Source organism: Oncorhynchus mykiss, chromosome 9 (assembly GCF_057628025.1).
Source record: "Oncorhynchus mykiss isolate SJ-2025 chromosome 9, ASM5762802v1, whole genome shotgun sequence".
Lineage (NCBI taxonomy): Eukaryota > Metazoa > Chordata > Actinopteri > Salmoniformes > Salmonidae > Oncorhynchus > Oncorhynchus mykiss.
Genome location: NC_143030.1, coordinates 11,860,935 through 11,884,552, shown reverse-complemented (window position 1 = coordinate 11,884,552; position 23,618 = coordinate 11,860,935). Strand labels below are relative to the sequence as shown.

At 44.6% G+C, this 23,618-nt stretch overlaps 1 protein-coding gene across 7 annotated transcripts in view; it reads right to left on the bottom strand.

Annotated features, from left to right (window-relative positions):
• Positions 1-768: 768 nt before the first annotated feature.
• LOC110532907 (protein Shroom4) overlaps positions 769-23,618 on the bottom strand; it is a 100,423-nt gene continuing 77,573 nt past the window's right edge. For all 7 annotated transcript variants that reach the window (XM_090183461.1, XM_090183460.1, XM_090183463.1 and 4 more), the window contains 10 exons: positions 20,438-20,511; positions 7,196-7,927; positions 6,750-6,994; positions 6,492-6,661; positions 5,759-5,991; positions 4,935-5,067; positions 3,482-3,583; positions 1,754-1,924; positions 1,158-1,286; positions 769-928 (listed from right to left, as the gene is read on the bottom strand). In XM_090183461.1, coding sequence (XP_090039587.1) covers positions 770-928; positions 1,158-1,286; positions 1,754-1,924; positions 3,482-3,583; positions 4,935-5,067; positions 5,759-5,991; positions 6,492-6,661; positions 6,750-6,994; positions 7,196-7,927; positions 20,438-20,511 — 2,148 coding nt within the window. In that variant the 3' untranslated portion in view covers position 769. The remainder of the gene's footprint in view (positions 929-1,157; positions 1,287-1,753; positions 1,925-3,481; positions 3,584-4,934; positions 5,068-5,758; positions 5,992-6,491; positions 6,662-6,749; positions 6,995-7,195; positions 7,928-20,437; positions 20,512-23,618) is intronic.

The following is a 23,618-nucleotide window of genomic DNA, read 5'->3' as shown; positions in this document are numbered from 1 at the left end:
CATAGCCCATGGACAGCCCTAACCTCGGCTTTAAGGCTTCCTGGTTGGTTTAATAGTGTCCATAGCCCATGGAAAGCCCTAACCCCAGCTTTAAGGTTTCCTGGTTGGTTTAATAGTGTCCATAGCCCATGGACAGCCCTAACCCCAGCTTTAAGGCTTCCTGGTTGGTTTAATAGTGTCCATAGCCCATGGACAGCCCTAACCTCAGCTTTAAGGCTTCTTGGTTGGTTTAATAGTGTCCATAGCCCATGGACAGCCCTAACCCCAGCTTTAAGGTTTCCTGGTTGGTTTAATAGTGTCCATAGCCCATGGAAAGCCCTAACCCCAGCTTTAAGGTTTCCTGGTTGGTTTAATAGTGTCCATAGCCCATGGACAGCCCTAACCTCGGCTTTAAGGCTTCCTGGTTGGTTTAATAGTGTCCATAGCCCATGGAAAGCCCTAACCCCAGCTTTAAGGTTTCCTGGTTGGTTTAATAGTGTCCATAGCCCATGGACAGCCCTAACCCCAGCTTTAAGGCTTCCTGGTTGGTTTAATAGTGTCCATAGCCCATGGACAGCCCTAACCCCAGCTTTAAGGTTTCCTGGTTGGTTTAATAGTGTCCATAGCCCATGGACAGCCCTAACTCCAGCTTTAAGGTTTCCTGGTTGGTTTAATAGTGTCCATAGCCCATGGACAGGCCTAACCCCAGCGTTAAGGTTTCCTGGTTGGTTTAATAGTGTCCATAGCCCATGGACAGCCCTAACCCCAGCTTTAAGGTTTCCTGGTTGGTTTAATAGTGTCCATAGCCCATGGACAGCCCTAACCCTAACCCCAGACTCTCCCTCAGCCCCCTTAACTGCTCCTCTCCCAGTCTGATCTTCTCCTCCAGCTGTCTCTGTTCCACCAGTAATGCTGCCTTCATCTTCACGTAGTGGCTGTAGTCACGGTGCTGTGGATTGATAGAGTTTAATTGATTGACACATCAATAATAACACTGGTATAGTAATCGTATGATAATATATGCCATTTAGCAGACACTTTTACTCAAAGTAAGTAGTGAGTGTATATGTTTTTTGTATGAATTGGCTCCCGCGGGAATCAAACCCACAAACGTCATGTTCTACCAACTGAGCCACATCTGTAATGAAAGTAGAATAGTGAAATAATGTGCTAGGTACCTGTTCTGGGGAGAGGCATCGTCCCAGGACCCTTCCTACAGCCTGCTCTCTGTGGTCAACGTGTTCCTTCAGATCCTGAGCTTCAGACAGCTGGACCTGTAGCTGTCGCTTCTTCTCCAGGAGGAGGAGCTGGGAGGGAGGGGAGGGGGGGTGGAGGGAGGGGTGGAGAGGGGAGAGGAGAGGTAGGGGGGGGGGGTGGAGGGAGGGGTGGAGAGGGGAGAGGAGAGGGAGGGGGGGGAGGGGTGGAGATGGAGGGGGGGAGGAGGGAGGGGTGGAGAGGGAGGGGGGGTGGAGGGAGGGGTGGACAGGGGGGTGGAGGGAGAGGGAGGGGTGGAGAGGGAGGGGGGTGGAGGGAGGGGTGGAGGGAGAGGAGGAGGAGGAGGGAGAGGGAGAGGAGAGGGGGGGGTGGAGGGAGAGGAGGGAGAGGGGGTGAGGGAGGAGGGAGAGTGAGGGGTGGCGGGAGAGGGAGGGGTGGAGGGAGGAGTTTGTTTTAATGTTGTCCTTTTCTTCATTCATTCTTTCTGTCTGTCTGTCTGTCTGTCTGTCTGTCTGTCTGTCTGTCTGTCTGTCTGTCTGTCTGTCTGTCTGTCTCTCACCCTCTCGTGGTGTCCAGTCTCAGCGTCCAGGTTGGCCAGGGAGCTCTCCACCCTCAGTAGCCGACCAGAGAGAGACAGCAGCAGACTGACAACCTTATCCAGGTCCCCGATAAACATCCTGAACTTATCCACCTCGTTGGGTTTACAGACCACTAGCACCAAGCTCTCAACCTAGAGGGGAGAAGACCTGGTTTAAATGTGGGGGTGGTCTATGTATGCGGGTATGTATGTATGTAGAGTACCCGTCAAAAGTTTAGAAATGCCTACTCATTCCCTTTTTATCTCTCTACAATGTAGAATAATAGTAAAGACATTAAAACTATGAAATAACACATATGGAATCATGTCGTAACCAAAAAGTGTTAAACAAATCAATATATATTTTATACTCTTCAAAGCAGCCACCCTTTGCCTTGATAACAGCTTTGCACACTCTTGGCATTCTCTCAACCAGCTTCATGAGGTAGTCACCTGGAATGCATTTCAATTAACAGGTGTGCATTGTTAAAAGTTAATTTGTGGAATTTCTTTGAGCCAATCGGTTGTGTTGTGACAAGGTAGGGGTGGTATACAGCAGATAGCCCTATTTGGTAAAAAAACAAGACCATATTATGGTAAGAACAGCCAAAATAAGAAAAGAGAAACGACAGTCGATCATTACATTAAGACATGAAGGTCAGTCAATCCGGAAAATTTTAAGAACTTTCTTCAAGTGTAGTCGCAAAAAACCATCAAACGCTATGATGAAACTGTCTCTCATGAGGACCGCCACAGGAAAGGAAGACCCAGAGTTGCCTCTGCTGCAGAGGATAAGTTCATTAGAGTTACCAGCCTCAGAAATTGCAGCCCAAATAAATGCTTCACAGAGTTCAAGTAACAGACACATCTCAACATCAACTGAGAAGGCTGTGTGAATCAGGCCTTCATGGTCAAATTGATGCAAAGTAACCACTACTAAAGGACACCAATAATAAGAAGAGACTTGCTTGGGCCAAGAAACACGAGCAATTGACTTTACACCCGTGGAGATCTGTCCTTTTCTCTGAGATTTCTGGTTCCAACCGCTGTGTCTTTGTGAGACAGTAGGTGAACGGATGATCTCTGCATGTGTGGTTCCCACCTTGAAGCATGGAGGAGGTGTGATGGTGTGGGGGTGCTTTGCTGGTGACACTGTCTGTGATTTATTTAGAATTTGAGGCACACTTAACCAGCATGGCTACCATAGCCTTCTGCAGCGATACGCCATGCCATCTGGTTTGGGCTTAGTGGGACTATCATTTGTTTTTCAACAGGACAATGACTCAAAACACACTTCCAGGCTGTGTAAGGGCAATTTGACCAAGGAGAGTGATGGAGTGCTGCATCAGATGACCTGGCCTCCACAATCACCTGACCTAAACCCAATTGAGATGGTTAGGGATGAGTTGGACTGCAGAGTAAAGGAAAAGCAGCCAACAAGTGCTCAGCATATGTGGGAACTCCTTCAAGACTGTTGGAAAAGCATTCCACATAAAGCTGGTTGAGAGAATGCCAAGATTATGCAAAGCTGTCATCAAGGCAAAAGGTGGCTACTTTGAAGAATTTAAAATACTACATGAGTCCATGTGTTATTTCCTAGTTTTGATGTCTTCACTATTATTCTACAATGTAGAACATAGTAAAAGTAAAGAAAAACCATTGAATGAGTAGGTGTGTCAAAACTTGTGTGTGTGTGTGTGCTGTACATACCTCTTCTCCCAGCTGTGTGTTAGCCCGTATATCTTCCTGTAGACCTCTCTGTGCTTCTCTCAGAACTCCTAGCTTCTTACGGAGACTCTCCATCAACTGTTTCTGTATAGTGAGAGGATGAGGAGACAAGGAGGAGGAGACAGGGGGAGGGGGAGACAGGGGGATGAGGAGACAGGGGGAGACAGGGGGAGACAGAGGGAGGAGGAGACAGGGGGAGGAGGAGACAGGGGGAGGGGGGGACAGGGGGAGGAGGAGACAGGGGGATGAGGAGACAGGGGGATGAGGAGACAGGGGGAGGAGGAGACAGGGGGAGGAGATAGGGGAAGACAGGGGGAGGGGAGACAGGGAGGGGGAGAGGGGGAGACAGGGAGAGGGAAGCAGGGAGACAGGGAGGGGGAGACAGGGAGAGGGAGGCAGGGAGACAGGGAGAGAGTTAATCATGGATCAACATACCATCTCTCTTCCTCTCACTCAACATTAGTGATTTAGTAAGTGGGATCAATTACATCGAAATGACATCGAAATGACATCTAAATGACAATATCGGAGCAGTACTCAAATCAATTTACATTTTCAAATATCCTAACATGTAAGACAGCTCGTCATCATTGCCGTGTGTGTGCTAGTGAGTACCTTCATACGTCATCATTGCCGTGTGTGTGCTAGTGAGTACCTTCATACGTCATCATTGCCGTGTGTGTGCTAGTGAGTACCTTCATACGTCATCATTGCCGTGTGTGTGCTAGTGAGTACCTTCATACGTCATCATTGCCGTGTGTGTGCTAGTGAGTACCTTCATACGTCATCATTGCCGTGTGTGTGCTAGTGAGTACCTTCATATGTCATCATTGCCGTGTGTGTGCTAGTGAGTACCTTCATACGTCATCATTGCCGTGTGTGTGCTAGTGAGTACCTTCATACGTCATCATTGCCGTGTGTGCTAGTGAGTACCTTCATACGTCATCATTGCCGTGTGTGCTAGTGAGTACCTTCATACGTCATCATTGCCGTGTGTGCTAGTGAGTACCTTCATACGTCATCATTGCCGTGTGTGCTAGTGAGTACCTTCATACGTCATCATTGCCGTGTGTGCTAGTGAGTACCTTCATACGTCATCATTGCCGTGTGTGTGCTAGTGAGTACCTTCATACGTCATCATTGCCGTGTGTGTGCTAGTGAGTACCTTCATACGTCATCATTGCCGTGTGTGTGCTAGTGAGTACCTTCATACGTCATCATTGCCGTGTGTGTGCTAGTGAGTACCTTCATACGCCATCATTGCCGTGTGTGTGCTAGTGAGTACCTTCATACGTCATCATTGCCGTGTGTATGCTAGTGAGTACCTTCATACGTCATCATTGCCGTGTGTGTGCTAGTGAGTACCTTCATACGTCATCATTGCCGTGTGTGTGCTAGTGAGTACCTTCATACGTGTATTTACATGGTTTATTACCTTATAAGACAGTTGGTCATCGTGGTCAGTATCTCTGGCATCTGAGCAGTAGTCTTTCATCTGAGTGAGGAGCTGAGCCTTGGCTGCTGAGGTAGAATAATAGGACGAACAACTGGAGCTGGCACCAGAATGCCTGGGGTGGGGAGGAGAGGAGGGAGAGGAGGAGGGAGAGGGGGAGAGGAGGAGAGAATGAGGGAGGAAGAGGGGGAGAGGAGGAGAGGAGAAGGGGAGAGAGGCAGAGGAGGAGAGGAGGAGAGGAGATGGAGTGATGGGAGAGGGGAGGAGGGAGAGGAGATGGAGTGATGGGGGAGGGGGAGGAGGGAGAGGAGATGGAGTGATGGGGGAGGGGGGGAGAGGAAATTGAGTGATGGGGGAGGGGAGGAGAGGAGATGGAGTGATGGGGGAGGGGAGGAGGGAGAGTAGATGGAGGGAGGGAGGGGGAGGGGAGGAGGGAGAGGAGATGGAGTGATGGGGGAGGGAGAGGAGATGGAGTGATGGGGGAGGGAGAGGAGATGGAGTGATAGGGGAGGGAGAGGAGATGGAGTGATGGGGGGGAGAGAGGAGATGGAGTGATGGGGGAGGGGGGAGATGGAGTGATGGGGGAGGGGAAAGCATAAGACGTAGGGTTTCAAATTACATGAAAATATGTTCCGTAATAATGTAAATGTTGACATAAGTCCATAAAGAAAGTTGATTTGCTTTTGCTGACAAATGCATTGTTTGTCTTTGAGAGATATAGTCCTCTATTAGAGCAATATGTATGAATGAGCAAATTAATGAGCAAATGCATAAACCCCAAACACACACAGACACAGTACACCTACCTATCCAGGCTGTCAGTGTTTTTCCCCGAGTTTGAGCTACGGTGGGCCCCTCTCCATCTCTCTGTGCCCGCCTTGCCCTCACCGCTCTGGGGGAATAGCTCCTCCATGAGTCCCTCTCTGGTCCCCATCCCATGGTCCTCCATCTCCCCATCCAGGGACCCACTCTCTGCAGTCTTCCTAACCGCCGGCGAGGCCTGCTGGTCAGGCAGCGTATCGATGTCTGTCTCCAGAACCTGTAGTAGAGTTCAGATCGTACCGGTAAGTTCACCCCCCAGTTAAAATGTCTCCACTTGCATCGCCAAATAGTTCTATAATATATGGTTCTATAATATATAGTTCTGTAATATATAGTTCTATAATATATGGTTCTGTAATATATAGTTCTGTAATATATAGTTCCATAATATATAGTTCTATAATATATAGTTCTATAATATATAGTTCTGTAATATATAGTTCTATAATATATAGTTCTATAATATATAGTTCTATAATATATAGTTCTGTAATATATAGTTCTATAATATATAGTTCTATAATATATAGTTCTATAAGTCAGCAGCATGCTCCGGAGTGAAGTTTTGCCTAGGTAGGATCAGCTTCCCCTCCCCCAATCCTATCACTGGAGGATGTCTTTAACTATTAGTGGGGAAAATTTAAATCTGACCCAAGATCAGCATCTTGGGGCAACTTCACCCTACTCCTTAGCAGCACAGTGAATCTTGTCACACACCGTGACAGGCAGAGCAAAACACTGGAGCTCTGTCCTGATTGGCTCTTCATCCTCAGGAAGCCCCTCCTCCTGGAAGTCGTCAATGTCTGTTTCCATGGGGATGTCCACTTCCTGTTCCAAGCTCTGGGCGGAGCTCGGGCTAAAACCTGGTTCCAGTTCCAATTCTGGTTCTGGAATGAGAATCAATCAATCATATTATATATAGCCCTTTTTACATCAGCAGTTGTCACTTTACAGAATCAGACTGATGTTCCTTACTGTTGTTATTGTTGTTGTGGGGATGATTCCGGAATCTTCTACTGTTCTGTAGCTGTTGCTGCTGCTCGTAGCTCATAGCAAAGTAGGACTCGAGAGAGATAGCACCATTCTCTATGGTGGGGAGGGCTGAGACGCTATGCACCCTGGGAGATGGAGTTCTCTCCCACTCAGCACCGGCCCTCTGCTGTCTATGAGAGATGGGCTTCAACACAGCAGGGCGATCTTGATCATCCATGTTGCATAGCCTGGAGTGGGATGACAATAGGGTTAAGCGTGTGTGTGTGTGTGTGTGTGTGTGTGTGTGTGTGTGTGTGTGTTCAGTCTCCATCTCCTCACCTGGCTTGGTTGTCTGATGGTGGTAGAGGGGGCAGTGAGTTGTTGTAATGAGTGTGTGTGTGTGTGTGTGTGTGTGTGTGTGTGTGTGTGTTCAGTCTCCATCTCCTCACCTGGCTTGGTTGTCTGATGGTGGTAGAGGGGGCAGTGAGTTGTCGTAATGAGTGGGTGTGTCTCTCTCTCTATGTTGTGGCGCCACCGGCCGGAAGGTCCTGCGTGTGAACCGGGGACTGGGCGTGGCTTGTGAAAAGGGGCATTCCTGGAGCTGGCTCAGGCTACAGCGCTGGCACCCCTCTAGCTCCTCCCTCTGAGGGGGGAGGCTGTAAGAGCGCTGATGCGTCATTTTGGACGTTTCTGTGGGACAGGGGGTGTGAGGAGAGTGAGAGCATAGACCCTCTGGTGGACTGAGAGGGAGAGGATGGACTGATGAAGAAGAGGTGGAGGAGAGAGAAGAGGCGAAGAGGGTGTGGTGGGACGCTCTCCTTCGGTGGAACTCCTCCCATTTGGGGGGAGGCGGCCTGGGAGGGGGTGGGGTTTTCTTCCTGGTAGCCACTCCCCTAGCACTTCCCACTCCACCAACCCCGCCTCCCTCCTCCAGCTCTGAAAGCGGTGTTGCTGTAGCAACCGAGGGGGAAGCACGGTGGTATGTGGAGTCGAAGCGTAGATCATTCTCCGACATGGCCCTGCTTCGTAGTGACGAAGACGACGATGAAGACGTGGGATCATCCACACTACAGGCAGACAGCCTGCCGCTCCGACCCAGCTGGTGGTGGTGGTGTGGTGTAACTGTTATAGCACAATCTGGTGGCCTGGTGCAGGAATCACGTCTGTACCGCGGGTAGTCCCTGAGAGAGACGGAGAGAGAGACTCACTACACTGCCAGATCTGAGAATGGAAGCCTTCTCTAATTCTCCCATAGGGACGTCCATTAGACTGTCATCATAACATGGAGCCTGATGGACAGGGATTTTACTTCCAATCACCATACACTTATACATGTAGTACTCACAGGTAATCAGAGAGAGAGAGAGAGAGAGAGAGAGAGAGAGAGATAGAGAGAGAGATGGAGAGATAGAGAGAGAGAGAGAGAGAGAGAGAGAGAGATATAGAGAGAGATATAGAGAGAGATGGAGAGATAGAGATAGAGAGTGAGATTAACAAAATGAAATTAGAAAAAACATATTGTAGAACTGAAGATCAACACAGGAGGAAAAGATTGGTCTTTTTAATCTTAATCGTGCTAGCTAGCTGAATTCAAATCTGTCAGCTAGCTTACTGGCTGGTGGTAACTGTTGACTGGTGGTAACCATAGCAACATGGCCACTGAGGCAGGCTAGCAGCACCAGCAGCAGAGACAGTGACTTTCCCTGCCTTGTTTTGAATTTCCAGCAGAAATCAAATCAGAGAAGGGAAAAAATATATATTTTAAACACAGAATTCAGAGGGAGAACCTGGAAACAGCGAAAAGGACCAGGAAAACAGGTTTCTGATGGTAAACGTGTACCAGAAAGGCACTGTCATGGTCCAGGGCAGTGTGGCTGCACTCAGCTCTTAGTGCAGGACTTCCCCAACCTAGGAAAGATAGTGGAAACCAAACACGACAAGGACAGCACCCGACCTCTCCCCTCACCTCCAACAGCAGGAACCCAGGCCCTGACCCACACAACAGGTCTATCCTCCCCCTGCCTGCCTACGACCACCAGAGACAAGACCACACTACCATCATCAGCCTGCTAAGAAACAGGCTGGCTCTGTTAGAGGTATGGGTTACTGAGCTGAAGGAGCAGCCCCCCAGCCACACTACCATCAGCCTGCTGAGAGACAGGCTGGCTCTGTTAGAGGTATGGGTTACTGAGCTGAAGGAACAGCCCCCCAGCTACACCACCTCTAGCCCAGACACAGAGCTTCTACAGGACCTGATCGACCAGCTTAAGAACTCTGTCCAGGAGCTGAGAGAGAGTCTTACCACAGCGCTTGAGGAGGTAAAGACCACTATGAGGAGAGAGTCTTACCATAGCTCTGGAGAAGGTAAAGACCACTATGAGGAGAGAGTCTTACCACAGCGCTTGAGGAGGTAAAGACCACTATGAGGAGAGAGTCTTACCATAGCTCTGGAGGAGGTAAAGACCACCATGAGGAGAGAGTCTTACCACAGCGCTTGAGGAGGTAAAGACCACTATGAGGAGAGAGTCTTACCACAACTCTGGAGGAGGTAAAGACCACTATGAGGAGAGAGTCTTACCACAGCTCTTGAGGAGGTAAAGGCCATCATGAGGAGAGAGCCTTACCACAGCTCTTGAGGAGGTAAAGGCCACCATGAGGAGAGAGCTGGCACAGGTAAAGAAGGAGATGGCAAATTAGTTGTCTGTCATCAAGAGGGTGCTACAGCACAGAGAACAGACTGTAGAGACTCCTAGAGAGAAGCTGCAGCCCCTCACCACCCCTAACAACCCCACCCCCCCATCACCACCTCCATCAGCACAGCCAGACTGGACCGGGCCCAGCCTACTACCCCATAGCAGACCACCACCTCTACCAGACCAGAGAGGAAGCCCCCCGGCCCAGACCTGGCACCCCTCCACTCCACAGGGCCCAGCTTACTACCCCATAGCAGACACCACCCCCTCTACCAGACCAGAGAGGAAGCCCCCCGGCCCAGACCTGGCCCCCCTCCACTCCACAGGGCCCAGCTTACTACCCCATAGCAGACACCACCCCCTCTACCAGACCAGAGAGGAAGCCCCCCGGCCCAGACCTGGCACCCCTCCACTCCACAGGGCCCAGCTTACTACCCCATAGCAGACACCCCCTCTACCAGACCAGAGAGGAAGCCCCCCGGCCCAGACCTGGCACCCCTCCACTCCACAGGGCCCAGCTTACTACCCCATAGCAGACACCACCCCCTCTACCAGACCAGAGACTCTGTAGGGTTGAGTAAACAGCCCATCCAAAACATCTGCACTAAACGCACACACACACACACACACACACACACACACACACACACACACAGCTATTGTACTAAAAGTTTAAGGAAAAAAAGAAAAAGAGAACAAATGTTTTCTGTTATCCTGTTCATCTGAATGAACAACTCAGTAGTTACTGTATTTCTGACTGTTATCCTGTTCATCTGACTGAACAACTCAGTAGTTACTGTATTTCTGACTGTTATCCTGTTCATCTGACTGAACAACTCAGTAGTTACTGTATTTCTGACTGTTATCCTGTTCATCTGACTGAACAACTCAGTAGTTACTGTATTTCTGACTGTTATCCTGTTCATCTGAATGAACAACTCAGTAGTTACTGTATTTCTGACTGTTATCCTGTTCATCTGACTGAACAACTCAGTAGTTACTGTATTTCTGACTGTTATCCTGTTCATCTGACTGAACAACTCAGTAGTTACTGTATTTCTGACTGTTATCCTGTTCATCTGACTGAACAACTCAGTAGTTACTGTATTTCTGACTGTTATCCTGTTCATCTGACTGAACAACTCAGTAGTTACTGTATTTCTGACTGTTATCCTGTTCATCTGACTGAACAACTCAGTAGTTACTGTATTTCTGACTGTTATCCTGTTCATCTGACTGAACAACTCAGTAGTTACTGTATTTCTGACTGTTATCCTGTTCATCTGACTGAACAACTCAGTAGTTACTGTATTTCTGACTGTTATCCTGTTCATCTGACTGAACAACTTAGTAGTTACTGTATTTCTGACTGTTATCCTGTTCATCTGACTGAACAACTTAGTAGTTACTGTATTTCTGACTTATCCTGTTCATCTGACTGAACAACTCAGTAGTTACTGTATTTCTGACTGTTATCCTGTTCATCTGACTGAACAACTCAGTAGTTACTGTATTTCTGACTGTTATCCTGTTCATCTGACTGAACAACTCAGTAGTTACTGTATTTCTGACTGTTATCCTGTTCATCTGACTGAACAACTCAGTAGTTACTGTATTTCTGACTGTTATCCTGTTCATCTGACTGAACAACTCAGTAGTTACTGTATTTCTGACTGTTATCCTGTTCATCTGACTGAACAACTCAGTAGTTACTGTATTTCTGACTGTTATCCTGTTCATCTGACTGAACAACTCAGTAGTTACTGTATTTCTGACTGTTATCCTGTTCATCTGACTGAACAACTCAGTAGTTACTGTATTTCTGACTGTTATCCTGTTCATCTGACTGAACAACTCAGTAGTTACTGTATTTCTGACTGTTATCCTGTTCATCTGACTGAACAACTCAGTAGTTACTGTATTTCTGACTGTTATCCTGTTCATCTGACTGAACAACTCAGTAGTTACTGTATTTCTGACTGTTATCCTGTTCATCTGACTGAACAACTCAGTAGTTACTGTATTTCTGACTGTTATCCTGTTCATCTGACTGAACAACTCAGTAGTTACTGTATTTCTGACTGTTATCCTGTTCATCTGACTGAACAACTCAGTAGTTACTGTATTTCTGACTGTTATCCTGTTCATCTGACTGAACAACTCAGTAGTTACTGTATTTCTGACTGTTATCCTGTTCATCTGACTGAACAACTCAGTAGTTACTGTATTTCTGACTGTTATCCTGTTCATCTGACTGAACAACTCAGTAGTTACTGTATTTCTGACTGTTATCCTGTTCATCTGACTGAACAACTCAGTAGTTACTGTATTTCTGACTGTTATCCTGTTCATCTGACTGAACAACTCAGTAGTTACTGTATTTCTGACTGTTATCCTGTTCATCTGACTGAACAACTCAGTAGTTACTGTATTTCTGACTGTTATCCTGTTCATCTGACTGAACAACTCAGTAGTTACTGTATTTCTGACTGTTATCCTGTTCATCTGACTGAACAACTCAGTAGTTACTGTATTTCTGACTGTTATCCTGTTCATCTGACTGAACAACTCAGTAGTTACTGTATTTCTGACTGTTATCCTGTTCATCTGACTGAACAACTCAGTAGTTACTGTATTTCTGACTGTTATCCTGTTCATCTGACTGAACAACTCAGTAGTTACTGTATTTCTGACTGTTATCCTGTTCATCTGACTGAACAACTCAGTAGTTACTGTATTTCTGACTGTTATCCTGTTCATCTGACTGAACAACTCAGTAGTTACTGTATTTCTGACTGTTATCCTGTTCATCTGACTGAACAACTCAGTAGTTACTGTATTTCTGACTGTTATCCTGTTCATCTGACTGAACAACTCAGTAGTTACTGTATTTCTGACTGTTATCCTGTTCATCTGACTGAACAACTCAGTAGTTACTGTATTTCTGACTGTTATCCTGTTCATCTGACTGAGCAACTCAGTAGTTACTGTATTTCTGACTGTTATCCTGTTCATCTGACTGAGCAACTCAGTAGTTACTGTATTTCTGACTGTTATCCTGTTCATCTGACTGAACAACTCAGTAGATACTGTATTTCTGACTGTTATCCTGTTCATCTGACTGAACAACTCAGTAGATATTGTATTTCTGACTGTTATCCTGCTCATCTGACTGAACAACTCAGTAGTTACTGTATTTCTGACTGTTATCCTGTTCATCTGACTGAACAACTCAGTAGTTACTGTATTTCTGACTGTTATCCTGTTCATCTGACTGAACAACTCAGTAGTTACTGTATTTCTGACTGTTATCCTGTTCATCTGACTGAACAACTCAGTAGTTACTGTATTTCTGACTGTTATCCTGTTCATCTGACTGAACAACTCAGTAGTTACTGTATTTCTGACTGTTATCCTGTTCATCTGACTGAACAACTCAGTAGTTACTGTATTTCTGACTGTTATCCTGTTCATCTGACTGAACAACTCAGTAGTTACTGTATTTCTGACTGTTATCCTGTTCATCTGACTGAACAACTCAGTAGTTACTGTATTTCTGACTGTTATCCTGTTCATCTGACTGAACAACTCAGTAGTTACTGTATTTCTGACTGTTATCCTGTTCATCTGACTGAACAACTCAGTAGTTACTGTATTTCTGACTGTTATCCTGTTCATCTGACTGAACAACTCAGTAGTTACTGTATTTCTGACTGTTATCCTGTTCATCTGACTGAACAACTCAGTAGTTACTGTATTTCTGACTGTTATCCTGTTCATCTGACTGAACAACTCAGTAGTTACTGTATTTCTGACTGTTATCCTGTTCATCTGACTGAACAACTCAGTAGTTACTGTATTTCTGACTGTTATCCTGTTCATCTGACTGAACAACTCAGTAGTTACTGTATTTCTGACTGTTATCCTGTTCATCTGACTGAACAACTCAGTAGTTACTGTATTTCTGACTGTTATCCTGTTCATCTGACTGAACAACTCAGTAGTTACTGTATTTCTGACTGTTATCCTGTTCATCTGACTGAACAACTCAGTAGTTACTGTATTTCTGACTGTTATCCTGTTCATCTGACTGAACAACTCAGTAGTTACTGTATTTCTGACTGTTATCCTGTTCATCTGACTGAACAACTCAGTAGTTACTGTATTTCTGACTGTTATCCTGTTCATCTGACTGAACAACTCAGTAGTTACTGTATTTCTGACTGTTATCCTGTTCATCTGACTGAACAACTCAGTAGTTACTGTATTTCTGACTGTTATCCTGTTCATCTGACTGAACAACTCAGTAGTTACTGTATTTCTGACTGTTATCCTGTTCATCTGACTGAACAACTCAGTAGTTACTGTATTTCTGACTGTTATCCTGTTCATCTGACTGAACAACTCAGTAGTTACTGTATTTCTGACTGTTATCCTGTTCATCTGACTGAACAACTCAGTAGTTACTGTATTTCTGACTGTTATCCTGTTCATCTGACTGAACAACTCAGTAGTTACTGTATTTCTGACTGTTATCCTGTTCATCTGACTGAACAACTCAGTAGTTACTGTATTTCTGACTGTTATCCTGTTCATCTGACTGAACAACTCAGTAGTTACTGTATTTCTGACTGTTATCCTGTTCATCTGACTGAACAACTCAGTAGTTACTGTATTTCTGACTGTTATCCTGTTCATCTGACTGAACAACTCAGTAGTTACTGTATTTCTGACTGTTATCCTGTTCATCTGACTGAACAACTCAGTAGTTACTGTATTTCTGACTGTTATCCTGTTCATCTGACTGAACAACTCAGTAGTTACTGTATTTCTGACTGTTATCCTGTTCATCTGACTGAACAACTCAGTAGTTACTGTATTTTCTGACTGTTATCCTGTTCATCTGACTGAACAACTCAGTAGTTACTGTATTTCTGACTGTTATCCTGTTCATCTGACTGAACAACTCAGTAGTTACTGTATTTCTGACTGTTATCCTGTTCATCTGACTGAACAACTCAGTAGTTACTGTATTTCTGACTGTTATCCTGTTCATCTGACTGAACAACTCAGTAGTTACTGTATTTCTGACTGTTATCCTGTTCATCTGACTGAACAACTCAGTAGTTACTGTATTTCTGACTGTTATCCTGTTCATCTGACTGAACAACTCAGTAGTTACTGTATTTCTGACTGTTATCCTGTTCATCTGACTGAACAACTCAGTAGTTACTGTATTTCTGACTGTTATCCTGTTCATCTGACTGAACAACTCAGTAGTTACTGTATTTCTGACTGTTATCCTGTTCATCTGACTGAACAACTCAGTAGTTACTGTATTTCTGACTGTTATCCTGTTCATCTGACTGAACAACTCAGTAGTTACTGTATTTTCTGACTGTTATCCTGTTCATCTGACTGAACAACTCAGTAGTTACTGTATTTCTGACTGTTATCCTGTTCATCTGACTGAACAACTCAGTAGTTACTGTATTTCTGACTGTTATCCTGTTCATCTGACTGAACAACTCAGTAGTTACTGTATTTCTGACTGTTATCCTGTTCATCTGACTGAACAACTCAGTAGTTACTGTATTTCTGACTGTTATCCTGTTCATCTGACTGAACAACTCAGTAGTTACTGTATTTCTGACTGTTATCCTGTTCATCTGACTGAACAACTCAGTAGTTACTGTATTTCTGACTGTTATCCTGTTCATCTGACTGAACAACTCAGTAGTTACTGTATTTCTGACTGTTATCCTGTTCATCTGACTGAACAACTCAGTAGTTACTGTATTTCTGACTGTTATCCTGTTCATCTGACTGAACAACTCAGTAGTTACTGTATTTCTGACTGTTATCCTGTTCATCTGAATGAACAACTTAGTAGTTACTGTATTTCTGACTGTTATCCTGTTCATCTGACTGAACAACTTAGTAGTTACTGTATTTCTGACTTATCCTGTTCATCTGACTGAACAACTCAGTAGTTACTGTATTTCTGACTGTTATCCTGTTCATTTGACTGAACAACTCAGTAGTTACTGTATTTCTGACTGTTATCCTGTTCATCTGACTGAACAACTCAGTAGTTACTGTATTTCTGACTGCTATATTCTTTCTTTTTGCAACATGAAATCACTATCAGTCAGAATGCGGAACATTCAGGGCCTAAACTCATCAAGCTATCAGTCAGCATGTGGAGCATTCAGGGCTTAAACTCATCAACCTATCAGTCAGCATGTGGAACATTCAGGGCCTAAACTCATCAACCTATCAGTCAGCATGTGGAACATTCAGGGCCTAAACTCATCAACCTATCAGTCAGCATGTGGAACATTCAGGGCCTAAACTCATCAACCTATCAGTCAGCATGTGGAACATTCAGGGTCTAAACTCATCAACCTCTAGACTGAAGAGTTTAGCACTGGAGTTCAACAAAAACCTAAAAGATGTTGACGTCATCATTCTGCAGTAGACATGGTGTAAGGCTGACGTTGTCACTCACTGTCCCACAGGCTACAGAGAGGTCACTGTGCCGTCACAGAAACACAGCTCTGTCCATAGAGGCAGAGACTCTGGAGGACTGATCATTTGGTACAAATCCGAACTACAAAATCAAATTGATCCCCTCAAAATTGGTAAAATTGGTTAAAACTGAAAAAATAACTTGTACTGACAGAAAAATATGTGTTCCTTTGCGCAATATATATCCCCCCCTCAGAATCCCCATATTACTCAGAGGAGATCTCCCCCCCCCTCAGAATCCCCATATTACTCAGAGGAGACCCCCCCCCACCCCCCCCCCCCCCCCCCTCAGAATCCCCATATTACTCAAAGGAGATCTTTCCCCCCCCCCTCAGAATCCCCATATTACTCAGGGGAGATCCCCCCCCCCTCAGAATCCCCATATTACTCAGAGGAGATCCCCCCCCCCCCCTCAGAATCCCCATATTACTCAGAGGAGATCCCCCCCCCCCCCCCCCCCCCCTCAGAATCTCCATATTACTCAGAGGAGATCCCCCCCCCCCCCTCAGAATCCCCATATTACTCAGAGGAGATCTTCCCCACCCTCCAGGCCCAGGGAAATGTGCTCATCTGTGGGGACACAAATGCGCACACAGGAACACTACCTGATCTAACGAGCACATGAGGGGACAGCTTTATTACAGGCAATAGTGTCTCTAACTGTCTTCATCTCCCCGATAGAAACAACAGTGACAGCTTTATTACAGGCCATACTGTCTCTAACTGTCTTCATCTCCCCCATAGAAACAACAGTGACAGCAACATCAACAAAACGGAAGGGATATGTTGCAGCTCTGTAGAAGCCTGGGTCTGTACTTTGTCAATGGTAGGTTACGGGGGGACTTTTGGGGGAGATTCACCTACTGCTCACCTCTTGGCCACAGTACAGTAGACTATATGATCACAGACATGAACCCTTTCTCTCTCAGCTCATTCACTGTCAAGCCACTAACACCTCTGTCTGATCACAGCCAAATTACATTGTTCCTCAATAGAACAGACATGGAAACAACCAGACATTCACAGCCCAGTAATCTGTACAACATAAGACATTCACAGCCCAGTAAACTGTACAACATCAGACATTCATACAGATGGGCCCAGAACAGCACGGAAGATACCAGAAAGCAACCAGTAACCAAGATATCCAAACACTCTTAGATAACTTTCTGGATACCACATTCACTCACAGTGAAGAAGACATCAATCTAGCAGTACAAGACATCAACTATATAGTCACACAAACTGTAAAAGAAGCACAATTGAAATTGAAAAGAAACAAAACAAAAAAGACCACAGATGACAACTGGTTTGATGCAGATTGTAAAATTATAAGGAAAAAACATAGAACACCTCCAACCTGAAGCACAGAGACCCAAATAATGGTGAACTACGCCTTCATTACTGTGAGACTTTAAAACTAAGAAACAAAAAAAACCCAGTACAACAGCAAGCAGCTGACACTAATTGAGAAGTCCATAAACACCAACAACTTCTGGCAAAATTGGAGAAAAAAAAAACAAAAAAATCTAAACGAGGAATTAGCGTAACAAAATGGTGACATATGGACAACCCATTTTAAAACACTCTACAACACCGCTCAAATTGATGCAAACGCAGAACAACGACAAATGAATGAGAAGTTGAATGGATTAGAAAAAGCTATAAAGGACAATCAAAATCCACTGGACTCCCCAATTACTGACCAGGAGCTCTATAAGAAACTAAACTATTACTGACCAGGAGCTCTATAAGACACTAAACTATTACTGACCAGGATCTCTATAAGAAACTAAACTATTACTGACCAGGATCTCTATAAGAAACTAAACTATTACTGACCAGGATCTCTATAAGAAACTAAACTATTACTGACCAGGATCTCTATAAGAAACTAAACTATTACTGACCAGGATCTCTATAAGAAACTAAACTATTACTGACCAGGAGCTCTATAAGAAACTAAACTATTACTGACCAGGAGCTCTATAAGAAACTAAACTATTACTGACCAGGAGCTCTATAAGAAACTAAACTATTACTGACCAGGAGCTCTATAAGAAACTAAACTATTACTGACCAGGAGCTCTATAAGAAACTAAACTATTACTGACCAGGAGCTCTATAAGAAACTAAACTATTACTGACCAGGAGCTCTATAAGAAACTTCAGGCTCTCAAATATAAAAAAGCATGTGGACCTGATGGCATCCTAATTGAGATGCTCAAACTCACTAGCGCAAAATGTCAATTGGCTATATTAAAACTGTTCAATTTGATCCTGAGTGTAGGTTATTTCCCTGACATCTGGAATCAAGGGCTCAATCTTTAAGAACACATTGGACCCTAACAATTCCAGAAGCATTTGTGTGAACAGTAACCTGGGGAAGGTTTTCTGTAGTATTATAAATGTAAGAGTTCTAAACTTCCTTAATAAGCACAATGTCCTGAGTAAAAGCCAAATTGGATTTATACCAAAACACCCTACAAACCCTGATAGATAAACAAGTCCATCAAAATAATAACAAAATGTACGCTTGATTTATCGACTTCCAAAAAGCATTTGATTCTATTTGGCAGACAGGACTGTTCTACAAAGTTATTGAAAGTGGCGTAGGGGGTAAAACATATGACATAATTAAATCAATGTATACTGGCAATACGTGCAGCATCAAAATTGTCAAGAAAATAACAGAATTCTTTAACCAGGGGCGGGGCCTTCGCCAGGGTTGCAACCTGAGCCCTGCACTCTTCAATATTTACATCAACGAGTTGGCCACTATTCTAGAAGAATACTCAGCCCCTGGTGTTAGTCTCCACAATTCAGAGGTTAAATGGCCTGCCCTTTGCAGATGAGCTATGCCTGCTGTCACCCACAGCACATGGCCTACAGCAGAGCCTGGACCTGCTAGAGCAGTATTGCCAGACCAGGGCCCTGGCAGTAAACCCCAAAAAGACTAAAATAATTATTTTCCAGAGAAAATCCAGATCTTAGATCAAAGTTATATTATACTGGACTGGACACACTACAATTACTTCGGTTTTAAAATAAGCTCAACTGGACACCTTAACGATGCAGTGAATGAACTGAGAGAGAAAGCACGCAGGACATTCTACACCATTAAAAAACACATTCTAATTGAAATACCTATTAAAATGTGGCTAAAATGAATTGAATGTGTCATTGAACCAATTTCACTTTATGGCAGTGAGGTGTGGGGTCCACTTGCAAAACAAGATTTTAAACAATGGGACAAACACCCCATTGAAATCCTGCATGCAGAGTTCTGTAAGATTCTCCTACATGTCCAGAGGAAAACTACAAACAATGTATGCAGGGCAGAATTAGGCCAATATCCACTCATAATAAAAACTCATAAAAGAGTGATTCCATTTTGGAAACATCTAAAATACAGTGACCCCCTCTCATATCACTACCAAGCCCTGCTATACCAAGAGCACAAGCACAAAGCAGTGCTATCTGGCCCTAAATCGACAGTACACCGTAGCTAACGATTTGACCATGGTTACTGATCAAAACCTTAGAAAAACCTTGACAAAGTACAGGCTCAGTGAGCACAGCCTTGCCATTGAGAAGGGTAGACACAGGAAAACCTGGCTCCCTGTAGAGGAAAGGCTGTGCAACCACTGCACAACAGCAGAACCTGGTTCCCTGTAGAGGAAAGGCTGTGCAACCACTGCACAACAGCAGAACCTGAGACGGAGCTGCATTTCCTGACAAAATGTCAAAAATATAAAACAATTAGAGAGTGTCATTTTCCCAAATTTGAAACCCTTATTCAAGGTTTCAAAGACCTCTCTGATGAGGATAGGCTGCCCGTCCTGTTGGGGGAGGACACAGAGAGCTGTGGGTTGACAGCGCACTACATTGAAGACCTCTCTGATGAGGATAGGCTACCCGTCCTGTTGGGGGAGGACACAGAGAGCTGTGGGTTGACAGCGCACTACATTGAAGACCTCTCTGATGGGAATAGGATACCCGTCCTGTTGGGGGAGGACGCAGAGAGCTGTGGGTTGACAGCGCACTACATTGCTGCCTGCCATAAAACGAGGGACAGTGTCCTCTATGCTTATTGTTATTGTTCAATGTTTGGTTATTTTGACCTTTGGTTATTGTTGTTACTGTTGTCCCGTCGATAATATTGATTCTTATTATTAATTATGTTAATATTGTAAACCTCCAAAGTAAGCTTTGGCAATATGTATATTGTTATGTCATGCCAATAAATCAAATTAAGAGAGAAAGAGAGAGACAGAAAGAAAGAGAAAGAGAGAAACAGAAAGAGACAGAGAGAGAGTGAGAGAGCGAGAGAGAGAACGAGAGAGACAGAGAGAGACAGAGAGAGAACGAGAGAGAGCGAGAGAGAGACAGAGAAGAGAGACAGAGAGGAGAAACAGAGAGAGAGAGAGACAGAGAGAGAGAGCTGACAGGCAGGAAGTGTCATACCTCTCGGTCAGGCTGAACTTCCTGTTGAGTTGTGTTTGTTCCCGCGGTAACGGCTGGGATGGGACAGGATACTCCTGTGGAACACATTCATTCACACTCATTAAGCACTTTGAAAAGCTCTAAACGTGATGATTAGAAGTCTACTTTAAGGTTTGACACAATAGAACACATCTAGAACAAAGCAGGGGAGGAGCTATATGGCCAAAAGAGGAGGAGAGCAACTATTTCATCCAGACTAGAGAGGAGAGCAGCTATTTCATCCAGACTAAAGAGGAGAGCAGCTATTTCATCCAGACTACAGAGGAGAGCAACTATTTCATCCAGACTATAGAGGAGAGCAACTATTTCATCCAGACTATAGAGGAGGAGAGCAGCCATTTCACCCAGACTATAGAGGAGGAGAGCAGCTATTTCATCCAGACTAAAGAGGAGAGCAGCTATTTCATCCAGACTACAGAGGAGAGCAACTATTTCATCCAGACTATAGAGGAGAGCAACTATTTCATCCAGACAAAAGAGGAGAGCAGCTATTTCATCCAGACTAGAGGAGAGCAGCTATTTCATCCAGACTACAGAGGAGAGCAACTATTTCATCCAGACTATAGAGGAGAGCAACTATTTCATCCAGACAAAAGAGGAGAGCAGCTATTTCATCCAGACTAGAGGAGAGCAGCTATTTCATCCAGACTATAGAGGATCGAGAGCAACTATTTCACCCAGACTACAGAGGAGAGCAGCTATTTCATCCAGACTATAGAGGAGGAGAGCAGCTATTTCATCCAGACTAAAGAGGAGAGCAGCTACTTCATCCAGACTATAGAGGAGAGCAGCTATTTCATCCAGACTATAGAGGAGAGCAGCTATTTCATTCAGACTATAGAGGAGAGCAGCTATTTAATCCAGACTACAGAGGAGAGCAGCTATTTCATCCAGACCATTGAGGAGGAGAGCAGCTATTTCATCCAGACTATAGAGGAGGAGAGCAGCTATTTCATCCAGACTATAGAGGAGGAGAGCAACTATTTCATCCAGACTATAGAGGAGAGCAGCTATTTCATCCAGACTATAGAGGAGGAGAGCAGCTATTTCATCCAGACTAAAGAGGAGAGCAGCTACTTCATCCAGACTATAGAGGAGAGCAGCTATTTCATCCAGACTATAGAGGAGAGCAGCTATTTCATTCAGACTATAGAGGAGAGCAGCTATTTAATCCAGACTACAGAGGAGAGCAGCTATTTCATCCAGACCATTGAGGAGGAGAGCAGCTATTTCATCCAGACTATAGAGGAGGAGAGCAGCTACTTCATCCAGACTAAAGAGGAGGAGAGCAGCTATTTCATCCAGACTAAAGAGCAGCTACTTCATCCAGACTATAGAGGAGAGCAGCTATTTCATTCAGACTATAGAGGAGAGCAGCTATTTAATCCAGACTACAGAGGAGAGCAGCTATTTCATCCAGACTAAAGAGCAGCTATTTCATCCAGACTATAGAGGAGAGCAGCTATTTCATTCAGACTATAGAGGAGAGCAGCTATTTAATCCAGACTACAGAGGAGAGCAGCTATTTCATCCAGACTATAGAGGAGGAGAGCAGCTATTTCATCCAGACTAAAGAGGAGGAAAGCAGCTATTTCATCCAGACTATAGAGGAGGAGAGCAGCTATTTCATCCAGACTACAGAGGAGAGCAGCTATTTCATCCAGACTACAGAGGAGAGCAGCTATTTAATCCAGACTATAGGGGAGAGCAGCTATTTCATCCAGACTATAGAGGAGGAGAGCAGCTATTTCATCCAGACTATAGAGGAGAGCAGCTATTTCATCCAGACTAAAGAGGAGGAGAGCAGCTATTTCATCCAGACTATAGAGGAGGAGAGCAGCTATTTTATCCAGACTATAGAGGAGGAGAGCAGCTATTTCATCCAGACTATAGAGGAGGAGAGCAGCTATTCCATCCAGATTAAAGAGGAGAGCAGCTATTTCATCCAGATTATAGAGGAGAGCAGCTATTTCAACCAGACTAAAGAGGAAGAGAGCAGCTATTTCATCCAGACTATAGAGTAGAGCAGCTATTTCATCCAGACTATAGAGGAGAGCAGCTATTTCATCCAGACTAAAGAGGAAAGCAGCTATTTCATCCAGACTATAGAGGAGGAGAGCAGCTATTTCATCCAGACTATAGAGGAGGAGAGCAGCTATTTCATCCAGACTATAGAGGAGGAGAGCAGCTATTTCCTCCAGATTAAAGAGGAGAGCAGCAATTTCATCCAGATTATAGAGGAGGAGAGCAGCTATTTCATCCAGACTAAAGAGGAGAGCAGCTACTTCATCCAGACTATAGAGGAGGAGAGCAGCTATTTCCTCCAGATTAAAGAGGAGAGCAGCAATTTCATCCAGATTATAGAGGAGAGCAGCTATTTCCTCCAGACTAAAGAGGAGGAGAGCAGCTATTTCAACCAGACTAAAGAGGAGTAGAGCAGCTATTTCATCCAGACTATAGAGGAGAGCAGCTATTTCATCCAGACTAAAGAGGAGAGCAGCTATTTCATCCAGACTAAAGAGGAGGAGAGCAGCTATTTCATCCAGACTATAGAGGAGGAGAGCAGCTATTTCATCCAGACTAAAGAGGAGAGCAGCTACTTCATCCAGACTATAGAGGAGAGCTGCTATTTCATCCAGACTATAGAGGAGAGCAGCTATTTCATTCAGACTATAGAGGAGAGCAGCTATTTAATCCAGACTACAGAGGAGAGCAGCTATTTCATCCAGACTATAGAGGAGGAGAGCAGCTATTTCATCCAGACTAAAGAGGAGGAAAGCAGCTATTTCATCCAGACTATAGAGGAGGAGAGCAGCTATTTCATCCAGACTACAGAGGAGAGCAGCTATTTCATCCAGACTGCAGAGGAGAGCAGCTATTTAATCCAGACTATAGGGGAGAGCAGCTATTTCATCCAGACTATAGAGGAGGAGAGCAGCTATTTCATCCAGACTATAGAGGAGAGCAGCTATTTCATCCAGACTAAAGAGGAGGAGAGCAGCTATTTCATCCAGACTATAGAGGAGGAGAGCAGCTATTTCATCCAGACTATAGAGGAGGAGAGCAGCTATTTCATCCAGACTATAGAGGAGGAGAGCAGCTATTTCATCCAGACTATAGAGGAGGACAGCAGCTATTTCAT